The sequence below is a fragment of the Peromyscus eremicus genome, chromosome 12, assembly GCF_949786415.1.
Source record: "Peromyscus eremicus chromosome 12, PerEre_H2_v1, whole genome shotgun sequence".
NCBI classification, from domain to species: Eukaryota; Metazoa; Chordata; class Mammalia; order Rodentia; family Cricetidae; genus Peromyscus; species Peromyscus eremicus.
In genome coordinates, this window is record NC_081428.1 from 61,217,545 (window position 1) to 61,229,663 (window position 12,119).

The 12,119-nt window shown below is 44.6% G+C and overlaps 2 protein-coding genes across 4 annotated transcripts in view; one reads left to right on the plus strand and one right to left on the minus strand.

Annotated features, from left to right (window-relative positions):
* Positions 1-324: 324 nt before the first annotated feature.
* Rpl35a (ribosomal protein L35a) lies at positions 325-4,222 on the minus strand. Its single transcript, XM_059277126.1, has 5 exons — positions 4,154-4,222; positions 3,537-3,580; positions 3,180-3,332; positions 2,155-2,299; positions 325-383 (listed from the first exon to the last, which is right to left on the minus strand). Exons 2-5 carry the CDS (start codon positions 3,545-3,547, stop codon positions 360-362), a joined length of 333 nt encoding a protein of 110 aa, XP_059133109.1. The 5' UTR covers positions 3,548-3,580; positions 4,154-4,222; the 3' UTR covers positions 325-359.
* Positions 4,223-5,164: 942 nt separating this feature from the next.
* The window catches only part of Iqcg (IQ motif containing G), a 43,552-nt gene continuing 36,597 nt past the window's right edge, over positions 5,165-12,119 (plus strand). For 2 of the 3 annotated variants that reach the window (XM_059276945.1, XM_059276947.1), the window contains exons 1-3: positions 5,165-5,279; positions 6,739-6,809; positions 8,393-8,654. In XM_059276945.1, coding sequence (XP_059132928.1) covers positions 6,802-6,809; positions 8,393-8,654 — 270 coding nt within the window. In that variant the 5' untranslated portion in view covers positions 5,165-5,279; positions 6,739-6,801. Of the gene's footprint in view, positions 5,280-6,549; positions 6,623-6,738; positions 6,810-8,392; positions 8,655-12,119 lie in introns of those variants that run through there. The other variant, XM_059276946.1, reaches the window with a different exon arrangement.

The following is a 12,119-nucleotide window of genomic DNA, read 5'->3' on the forward strand; positions in this document are numbered from 1 at the left end:
ACCCAGCACACTTTTTTTTTTTTTTTTTTTTTTTTAATTTTTTGAGACAGGGTTCCTCTGTGTAGCCTTGACTGTCCTGAAACTCACTCTGTAGACCAGGCTGGCCTTGTTAAGAGACCCACCTGCCTCTGCCTCCCTTTAGCTCCTCAGCTGGGGCTAAAGGTGTGCATCGCCACCACCTGGTGACAACGTATCTTCTAAACATGTCTCTGCCCAATACTGACCACTACATAGAACTTCCTTGACTGAAAATGCTGGACAACTCCCACCACCTTAAACATAGGGAAACTTTTAGGGAAGTTCTGGTGAAAAAAAATACAAGAGCACAAATCCACTTTTATTTATTTACTTTCATTAGTTTAAATCCGGGAAGGGTACAGCATCTGGGGATAAAGAAAAGCATAAAAACATTAGGTGAACGTTAATAAACTTACAAATCATTGAATATACGATTAAAATAAATATCCCATTACCCAATTACTCATCCCAAAATGTACCTGGTGATTTATATCCTGATAGTAAGGAAGTTTAGTTTGAACAGCATTTGGCCTTTAGCAAACAGGCTTAGGTACTAACACTCACTTTATATATACACATGCTCATCTACTTGTGGCTCATTCATTTTTTCCAAAGGCTTTCCACCTCGTTTTTAGAAAGGAAGGTCTCTCATTGAATGAACCTAGAGTTTACAGACTGTTCCATAAACACCAAGGATCTTCTGTCTCCCCAGTGCTAGGATTTCAGACACACTGCTGTGCCTGAATTTTTTATGTGGCTTCTGAGGAAAGAGCTTAGGACTTCACTCTTGTGCAGCAAGCTTGTACCACCTGAGCCATCTTCCCAGCCCAAGAACCAGGCCCCCATCCCCATATTTAAGCACAAGGTGTTATTATTAATTCTAACTATAATCAGGCCCCCAAGCTGAGCTATCACCCCCAACCCCCCAAATAGCATTCAAAACTGTAACAAAAATTTGCAAGGGACGGTGAAATGGCTCAGTGTGTACAGATACTTGACACCATGTCTGACCACATGGAGTTAGATTTCTCAGAAGTGCCTGCCATAATGGAAGAGCTGACTCTCCCAAAATTGTCCTTTGACCTATACATACTGCTGTGACACACGTGCCCATATACATACACATAAATGTAAAATAGCAGCCCTAAAATATAAGTATTAAAGCCAGGTATGGTGGCACTGAGTCTAACCTTACCACCATTATAGTGTACCTATGTACCCTAACCAAAGAAAAAACAATTGGCAAAAACATCACCACTTTTTTTCTTGGTTTTTGGAGACAGGGTTTCTCTGTGTAACAGCCCTGGTTGTCCTGAAACTTGCTCTGTAGACCAGGCTGGCCCGGCTGTGCACCACCATGCCCAGCTAAATCTCATCATCTTAAATCTAAGACTAGGGTCCAAGTCCCCAGACCTAGAATGAGCATGCTTCCCACATATTCTGGGAGTATTGACATGACAGACATGGCAAAACATATCATAGCACCCCCTCCACTCCCCAGAACATGTATGACATAAGAAGAGCCTGGTAGCTCTGGCCTGAAATCCCAGCTACTTGGGAGGCTGAGGCAGGAGGACCTTTAAGTTCAAGGCCTACCTGGGCTAGGGTGAGTTTCAGGACCAGAGTGGACAACTCAGTGGGACCTTGTTTCAAAAGTCTTGCCTACATAACAAGTCCCAGGCCAACCAAAGCTACAGTAAGACCTGTCTCAAAGTCACAACCAAACACCTGTCCAAGATATTTCTCCTGCCAGCTAGCCGAGCAAAACCAGAAACTCGCCGGGCGGTGGTGGCGCATGCCTTTAATCCCAGCACTCGGGAGGCAGAGCCAGGCGGATCTCTGTGAGTTCGAGGCCAGCCTGGGCTACCAAGTGAGTTCCACGAAAGGCGCAAAGCTACACAGAGAAACCCTGTCTCAAAAAACCAAAAAAATAAAAAAAAAAACCCTGAAACTCATACAATTCACCCGAGCACCTACCTTCCCAGTGCTTCACTCTGCCAACACTCGAGCTTCTGTAACACCTTTCCCTTAGGTCACTAACTCATAACAGTTTTACACTCACAAAAATCTTTAGAGGTAGGCAGTAAGTTCCCCCCTTGAACTTATTTAGCCATTTATGTTGCTATTTGTACTCACCACACGGATTCTGTGTCCGATGGCCTTTGCAGGAAGGTTGCTTCGGAATTTGGCACGAACCATGCCACTGTTTCCATGGGCCCGGGTTACTTTTCCCCAGATCACTCTGGTTTTGTTTGGTTTGCCTCCAGGTGTCACTGTGTTGCTGGTTTTTAAAGGACACAAGTGTGAGAGCCAACACCAACATAACTTGACACAATTCAGTTATTTCCTAGGACCAGGGGCCTTCACCTCTAGTTTTCCCCCACAGAATCCCTCGAGAAATTGAAAAAACATATATAGAATATTCATTCAGAAATTCATACATGCCAAACAATTTTTACAGGATTGTGACTAAGGACAAAAAGGATCTGCGTGTTCTAAAAAAACATGAAAAGTTTGAAAGACACTGGGATGAAGCCCACTTGGGCTAAAAGAAAAAAAATGGAGACTTGGCTGCACAAGTCACCAGAGGACTGAGTATAACTGGATGTAATGAACCACTGGAGTCCTGGCTGGTGTGGAACTCAGAGACATCCCCCTTACTCTACCTCCCAAATGCTGGGATTAAAGGCATGCATCACTGGGGTTTTAAAGTTACTCATGACGTATCAGTGTGTCTAAGGCCTTATGTTCAATTCCCAGTAGGAAGAGGGACAAGAGAACCACCGCAGTATCCATCTTAAAGCACACACGCTTAAAAAAAGACACACAAAAATAGCCTAAGGAATTGAAACGAATCAAGGTACTTTGAAAAGTATTCTGTAAGGCCTTTTGGTGGAAGGGGGTTATTAACAGCTGTAATCCTTTTTAACCGTGTTAGAGACTGAACCCAGGGCCTTTCTACAACTGCAATTTTCCTAAGAGCCAATGTTGCCGATATTCAACACCACCGACAAAAGGATTCTTCTGTAATTCCCGATAAAGTTCTTCATGGCCTCTAACCAGAATCAACAGGATCAAATTTTCACTAGCATCTCTGCTTTTTCAGTAGAAAAATGAGGGAGAAATCAACTAGCAATTAAAAGGCACCAAAACACACTTACTTTTTTGCTTTATACACATAAGCACATCTCTTGCCCAAGTAGAATTCAGTTTCATCTCGAGCATAAACACCTTCAATTTTAAGAAGAGCTGTGTGCTCTCTCTGGTTCCGGAGACCTCGCTTATAGCCAGCAAAAATGGCCTTGCACCAAAGCCTAAGTCACACAAGATAAACATTATGAGTAAACTACCCAACTTTTCATTTAGCTCTTAGCAAAGAACCACGATTTGTTTTGCAGGAACTCCTACTCAAGCCATCCACCGCAAAGATCTTGCTCCCCTCCCGCGTTATTTTTCAACGTGGGTTTCACATCTGAAGATGAAAATCCCGTAAAAAGCAACTGTACGGAGTCGCATACCTTCCAGACATATTTGCCTTTTAGAAGTCCTGTTCCCAGCAGGCCTGAAAAGAAACAAGATCGCGAATTAAAGCCACGCAGCAGCACGCTCCCCGACACAACTCCCGTTCTTCAGCGCGCTGGATGAATTCAGTGACACTTCAAGGACTGGGAACTCAACTCCTGTCACACTGATCCACGGAAGCCGAGCCCGGGAACACGCTCGGACTGCCGAGAATGACTGACAAATCAACTACTCCGGAACGTGGGCAGGGGGCTGGACGCGGGGGAGACCCACTCAAGAGCTAACTCCCGGAGACCCCGTGAGGTTAACACGCAAGCCCCGGCTGTGAGCGGGGCAACCGGCTTCCGGGGCGAGCAAGACGGGCACGCTGTACCCATTCTCCCCTCCGGAGCCCGAGGACCAGCCGCTAGACTGGCCCACTTTCCTCCCCAGGACCGGGAGCCTCGACACCATCGGGCCCTCATCTCCTCCATCCCGCACCCCCTCTCCCCGGAACCCCCAGAAATCCATGGCGCTCGGGGTCCCCGAGATGCCGGGGGGCCTCTGTGAGCGACGCCGGCCAACCCACCCCGGGAATCTGCCCGCGAAGTTCCGCGGCGGGGACCTCCCTCACCTTCACCGGCGCCAAGATGGCGGAAAGAGGGCGGCCGGGCCCGCCGCGCGGCCTTCTGGGAGGCACGCCCCGCCCCTCTCCGCGCTTAGGCGGCTTGCACCGCGCCGGAGAGCAAGGGTCGCGGGGAGGCTCGACTCAGACGAGCCACGCTCGGAAACGTTACTCTCTTCTCCCGTTCTTTTATCTCTGCAAGCGGCAACACGTATTACTTCGAAACAAACGAGCAAACAAACAAAAAGGCAAAGTTGTAGTCTACTAAGCAAAAGGCAAAGGTCCTACGGGGGGGAAAAAAAGCGACGCCTGCGCGTTGCCATAGCTACGCCTTAGTTTGGGTCCCGCTTCCTGCCGGGCTGGTAGAAAGGTGAGGAAAAATAGTGTTTCTTTCCTCCTCCTAGAACGGAGATTGGGATCCTACCATAGAGGACAGGAAAACCTGGAGCACAAAGGCAGGGGAAACGCTCCCTTCTCTTTGCTCTCTTGTTTTCTCCCATCTAAACCTTTATCGTTCAAGAAACAAACAGGGCATGGTGATCCTTGCCAGTTAATGTCAGCACTCGTTCCGGAGGCTGAGGTAGGAGGATCACGTCACGAATTCGAGGCCAGGCTGAGTTAGATAGCAAGGTCCCATTTTAAACAACAGCAACAAAGACATAGGAGGTAAACCACGGGTCGCGGTGCTTGCTTGTAATCCCGGTATTCTGGATGCTCAAGCATCGTCTGCTACAGAGGGAGTGCCAGTCAGCCCGAGGCATATGAGATCCCTTCTCAGAAAAAGGAAAGTGGGAGATAGATGTATAGATAGATATATATTCGTTCTTCCATCCTTTGCTTGACTTGTCGGGTAAGAATGAACTTAGTGGACTCAGATTCACAGTTCATAACTATTGTGCATTAGTTGGGTCTGACTGATGGATTCATTCATTTATTCAGCAAGTAATTTTTTGCATGACTACCACTACCGAGAATGGTGTGGGCTTGGAGGGCCCTGCAGTAAACCAACAAAAATTTCTCCCTCTTGCAGCCTACATGGAGGAGCAAGCTGGGCATTGTTGGCTCTTGTGTCTGTAATCTCTGCACTTGGAAGGCTGAAGTATGAAGATCAATTTATGTTTCAGGCCAGTCAGAGGTACATAATGTGTACAAGGATATCCTGGGCTACAGAGTAAGATCCCCCCCCATCTCACTGCCCCCAACAAAAAACCCAGGACGACAAGCAGATAGAACATGTGGCATGTTCGAAGGTGATAACTTCCTTAAAAAACCAACGACAACAAAAAAACCTGTTTATGAAGATGGGTGGTGGTGGCACATGCCTTTTAATCCCAACACTCAAGAGGCAGAAGCAGGAAGATCTCTGAATTGAAGGCCAGCCTGGTCTACAGAGCCAGTTCCAGGACAACCAGTGCTACACAGAGAAACCCTGTCTTGAAAAAACAAAACCAAAAACTTGTTTATGCATACATGTGTATGTCCTGTGCATGTGGGTGCTTTCAGGGGTCAGAAGAGAGCCTCAGATCCCCTGGAGCTGGATTCACATGCAGTTTTGTTTTTTTTTTTCCAAAGAGGGACTAGACTGGAGATATGACTCAATGGTTAAGAGCACATATTGCTTTTGAAGAGGTCTAGGGTTTGATTCTCAGCATCTACATCACACAACTCAAAAGTACCTGTAATTTCAGGTCTAGAGAATCTTGTGGTCTCCTGTATGTACATGGTGCATATAGGGACAAATAGGCACACAAATATATGTAAAAAAAAAATTTAACAATAAAGACAGTGTCTCATGTAGCTTAGGCTGGCCCCAAACTCCCTATATTAAGCCAAAGAAAGCCTTGAACTCTTGATTCTGCACCCCACCACCACCACTTTCCAAGTACTGGGATTACAGACTTTTGCCACGGTGCCCAGCTCTGAAGGATAATAACTTATTAAACTGATTTCCAGGATTCATAGTTTTTCTAGGGCTGGAGAGATGGCTCAGCCATTAAGAGCACTGGCTGCCCTTCTGGACCCACTGGACCTGGGTTCAATTCCCAGCATCTACATGGCAGCTCACACTTGTCTGTAACTCTGGTTCCAGGGGATCTAGCACTCTCACACATTCATGCAGGGAAAACACCAATGCACATAAAAATTAATCTTTTAAAAAACAGTTTTTTCAAATGTAATCTCAATTGTTCTAAGTCACAGTACAGTAAATTCTGTTATCTGACAGAACAGGGTAGACTCATTTATTTCAATATAGAGAAGAGAATAATAGAAAAAATTAAGTAATAACAAAATAAATCTGTTTTATAGTGATTACCAATTCAAAATCAGAACACAATGACACATACTAAAATTGTCCTTAAATTACCTTAATAAGAGGCAAAAGACTGCATTCTGCATTCTGTTTTGGAGGACCAATAATGAATCCAACCACTGAATAAGTCTGCAGACCTGTGTGCCTGCTCTACCAAGGAGAAGGAGGTGAACCACAGCTCTTGTAATTCTGTGATTGTTTTTCTCCTAGTAAAAGAACATGGGAATAAAGAAAACAGGATTCAGCATTCTCTTGAACTAATAACACTTTTTTCCCATTTTAGGTTACTGCATTCTTGTGAAATTATAAATCTACCCCAGAGGGCAAGAGAACTGTTGCAGGAAGAATGGAAGGGTATGTTCAAAATTCCAGTTTGTTTGTATTTATAGTATTACATGATATGTAATAATTAAATTCTGTGGATTATCTGTCGCTATGTAACAAACTATTGTTGTGGAATATTACTTTAACTAGGCAAAGATGTGTTACATGCTGCATTTGTTTAATGTTGTAAGGGTGTGTGTTTAATTATGTAAAGATGTGTTGCATTTGTTTCACCTTGCCTGCCTAAGGCACCTGATTGGTCTAATAAAGACCTGAAGGGCCAATACCTAGGCAGAGAAAGGATAGGTGGGGAATGGAAGTCAGAGAGAATAAGTAGGAGAGAAGAACAGAGAGAATGAGGGAGAAAGAAGGGACATGCCAGGGGCCAGAAGCCAGAAACAGAAAGTAAGATATACAGAAGGAAAGAAAAGTAAAAAGCCCCAGAGGCAAAAGGTAAAGAGAAACAGCTTAATTTAAGTTAAAAGAGCTAGCCAGAAATGAGCCTAAGCTAGGCCGAGCATTTATAACTAATAATAAGTTTCCATGTCATGATTTGGGAGCTGGTTGGTGGCCCAAAAGGAAAAGCCTGGTACAAACTGCCCCCAAATGTAATGACCTAAAATATAAAGATCTACCGTCTCAGAATTCCGGTGGGTCGGGAGTTTGGGACCAGCTTAGCAAATGGCTCTGGTATGGGTGTCTGTGCTAGTTAACCCTCTCATTGCTGGGACAAAATACCAGAGAAGAAGCCGTTTAAGGGAAGAAATAAAAAGCTTTGTTTTGGCTCACACTTTGGGGGAGAGTCTGTTATGGAGGGAAGGCTTGGCACCAGGAGCAGAGGGACTGGTCACGTGGCACCCACAGTCAGGAGGCAGAGAGAGACATGAAGGCTGAGGCTCAGCTCCATTTCTCCTTTTTATTCAGTTCGTTTAAGGTGAGTCTTCCCATCTCAAGTATCCCAGTCCTAGAAAATCCTCCACAGCCATGTCCAGAGGTTTATCTGGTGAGTCTAGATCCAGTCAAGTTGACAGTATTAACCAGAAGGTCGAAGTTGACCAGGGGTAGCTTAAGTGTCCCCATGACAGACAAGGCACACCACTTCCCTGGGAGTGACCTTTGGAGTGAGGGTAAAGCTGCCATGCTATTTACCATTTGTCTGGAAATCACACTCTTCCTTTCTGCAGACCTTCCTGGTTTCCCCTACTCAGTGCAGGAAAACCACACACGCAGGCATAAGGACCAGGAAGAGTTATCTGGGCCACCTTAGAGGCTGGCTACCATATCCTGTCTTTCAGTAATCATGAGGCACTTTTGATTAGCATCTAAATATGGTGCTTTCAGATAAAGTTAATTGTGGCTCAAATTCAAATTGCATTAGCATAGCAAAACAGCATAAACTGTATGGCTTTGCCAACCAATACGTTGTCTTTGGTTGGTCCTGCTGGAAGGTCTCTGGAAAAATCTCCTGCAAACAGCTGCCTTTGTTTTTTATAGAGGTTATGTTCTCTGACAGAGTGAACTTAGGGTCAATGTACATGCTGCCTGTGTTTTTGAGGGTCAGTCATATTTCCGCATTGACCACTGACTTCATCTGTCTTTTCTCGTGGCCTTAGGGACCAGTTGGAAGCCTTGGACTTCCCTTCAGAAGCTTTGCACCCTGAGGTGACCGTGGTAGTGACAGGAGAACCGCCTGGCGCTATAGAAGAAGAATCAGAAAATGAAGAGGAGGAAGAAACCCCCTCAGAAGTCATAGATTTACTGTCCCTGCTGGACGTGCTGAGGGTCTCCGCAGTTATGGAGGACATCATCGACCAGCTCTCTATCCTAAGCTACATCATCCCAGTGCAGTATGAAAGGAGGCAGAGCGTCAGCCAGGTCAGCAGCCTCGCCCGCGTGCTGGCTCCTTTTCTTTCCTGTTGACCTCTCCAGCATTTGTACGACTTGTGTCAGTAAAACTTAGCTTGGGAAGCAGCACCTTTACGTCGGATAGAAGGCCACACCACAGTTATCTGAGGTCCGTACTCCAATTGGAGAAAGTGGCGTATAGCTCAGGAAGTACAGTATACCGTTGCAATATATTGGCATTAGTCCAAAAGGCCCAAAGCTCAGTCCGTGTAAATACAGCACAGACAGCCTTCAGTGGACACAGATTCTGGATCTCTGAATTCAACCAACCTCTGCTAAAAAATATTTGGGAAAAGTTTGGTCTTTACTGGATGCGTAGACTTTTTCCCCTGTCGCCATTCCTAAACAATTCAATATAACAACAGTTGTACACTGTATTCGCCAATGTAAGAAATCTAGAGCCTACTTAAAATGTAGAGAGTATTTGCATAGCTTGTATGCTAACATTGCATCAGCTTTATTTAAGGGGCTTGAGTATCCAGGGGTGCCCCAGAACCTATCCTAAGGATGTTGTGGGGCCACTGTGCATATACTGAGATCATGTGTTAGTTTCATGAGATCAAAGGTCCCACCTAACTTGTATTTCTTGGTTGCTAAAAGCCAACTGGACACTAGGGGGAGGAAAGTCATCTGGACACTCTTAGCATTGCTTAGGTCAAAAATAACTCTGTTGTTGTTGCTGAATATGTTGCGCCCTGCTTTTGCAAATATCAGGGCCCGTTACCATGTCAACAATCATATTTTCAATGGTGGCTTGGACTTCCAGGCCCCCCTGAGCTCATGTCTGAAATCTAGGCACTGGCCATGCAGAGACAAGAAGATTTCAGGGAGTGTGAGTAGCCTGCTCCACCTAGAAAGTTCCAGGCCAGGCTGCTGAGATGGTTCAGTGAGTAAAGGTACATGCTACCAAGCTTCCTGACCTGAGTTTGATCCCTGGGACTCACAATTGGAAGAAAGAACTGATTTCCGTAAGTTGTCCTCTGACTTCCAAACCCATTGATCACATGACTGTTCCAAATCAAAAAGTAAATGTAATTTTTTTAAAGATTTTTTTTAAGTGTATGGGTATTTTGCCTGAATGTATATATGTGCACCATATATATGCCTGGTGCCCAAGGAAGCCAGAAGAGAGTTATGGATTCTTTGGAACTGGAGTCACAGATGGTTCAAGACAAAATGTGGGTTCTAGGAACTGAACCTGGGTCCTCAACAGCAAGTGCTCTTAACCTCTGAGCCATCTCTCCAGTCCCATAAATATAATATTTAAAATATATTTTTGCCAGGTGGTAGTGGTGGATGCCTTTAATCCCAGCACTTGAGAGGCAAAGGCAGGTGGATCTCTGAGTTCAAGGCCAGCCTGATCTACAGAGTGAGCTCCAGGACAGCCAGGGCTACACAGAGAAACCCTGACTCGTGTAGGCATGCGTGCAAACATACACACACACATTTTTTTTTAAAGAAAGTTCTAGGCCCACCAGGACTACATAGTGAGATTCCCATCTCATAAAAGAAACAACAACAGAAACTTAACTTGATAGGGAATAAAGTCTTTTAAATTGCCAATGACATAGGTTGTAGATATAAAATGAAAACAATTAATAAATACACTAACTTTAAAAAAATTGCCAGGTAGCCAGGCATGGTAGCATACACCTTTAATCCCAGCACTCAGGAATCAGAGGCAGGTGGATCTCTGAGTTCAAGGCCAGCCTAGTCTACAAAGTGAGCTCCAGGATAGCCAGGGCTACACAGAGAAACCCTGCCTCAAAAAAAAAAAAAAAAAAAAATTGCTGGGTGGTGGTTCATGCCTTTGATCCTATCACTTGGAAGGTAGAATCGGGAGGATCTCTGAGTTCAAGAACAGCCTGGTCTACAGAGCTAGTTCCAGGACAGCCAGCACTATGCAGAAAGAGACCCTGTCTCAAAATAAATAAATAAAATATGATTTGTACAGGGTATATTATTTCTGATCGTATGACCAGTAAAATCCGCTATGTTTGGGAGAGAATAAATTGCTTCCCATGTCTAATAGAGAGTTCATACTAGGAGAAGAAAATGAAAATTTTCTCTAATTACCCTTTACAGTTTTTATTCCTTAAAGATTTATTATTTTTAATTGTGGGGTGTGTGTGTATTTGAGTGTAGTTACCACCTGGCTTGGATGCTAGGAATCAAACTCCGGTCCTCTGAAAGAGCAGTTTGTGTTTGTGTGTCTGTGTGTGTGTCTGTGTGTGTATGTGTCTGTGTTTGTGTCTGTGTGTCTGTGTATGTGTATCTGTGTGTATGTGTCTGTGTGTATGTCTGTGTGTGTGTGTGTGTATGTCTATGTGTATGCACACACAGCCACATAGGGAAATGAAAGTCTTATTTTTTGGGACTGGGACTTTTACTGAACCTGGAGCTCACTTATTTGACTAGCCTAGCTGGCTAGCCAGTTCCCATGATCCCCCTGTCTCTGCCTCCCTAGGATTGAGGTTACCAGCATGTATAACTACATCTGGGTTTTTGTTTTGTACATGAGTGCTGGGAATTAGAATCAATGCCCACTGCATCGTCTCTCCAGCCCCTAAAGCTCAGAAGTTTAAACCAGGTCTACTGGATCATGTTTATAATCCAAGAACTTGGGAGGTAGAAGCAGGAGGAACTTGAGTTCAAGGCCAGGCTGGGCCACAGCACCATGCCTGTCTGCCTTTAAGAGTAGTTTAGTGCCATTAATGCTCAATGAAAACCTTAAGCTGATGAACAGTGTTCAGAGAGGTCATTACTCTGAGAAACAAACAAGGAAACTCTTGTAGTCTTACTCTGGTTTATGATAGTGATCTTTCACCTACGAGATTTTCTGGCATTTATGATGTTATTTCCTTAAAACAACTCATTTGTATTTTGAAGTGTGTGTGTGTGTGTGTGTGTGTGTGTGTGTGCCCATTTGTGTGCAGGTGCATGTGTTCTTACCCAGGTCATGAGAGCAGAAGGGACCACGATGAGGGAGAAGGGAGTTTGGGGGCTGGGGACCAGAGAGTAGGGTCAGGAGAGGAAGAAAATGATCACGTTTTCTCCTATGTTTTCATGCCCCCTCCCTATATAATTTCTAAAATAGTAACTTATTTTGCCAATGGGAAAGCAGAGCTACAGAAATTTCAAATAGTTACCTAAAGTCAATACGGTTAGTAAAAGACAGAGCCAAGGTTCAAAAGTGTAAGCACTGTCAGCAGCCCAAGCAGTCAGCCACAGGTAAAGGAAGAATCATCGATCGGGAGGGAGATGCATGCTGTCTGAAAAATATTTTGGCTTTTCCTATATAACCCTCAGGATCTAAACTGCATCACTAAATCGGATCCAGCTTTCACTTTCTAGTACAATTTTGTTTTGCCTAGTTTTTGAATTGTTCTGTTGTGTGTCTCACTGGGTTGTCTGGGGTAGCCCTGAACTGGAGTG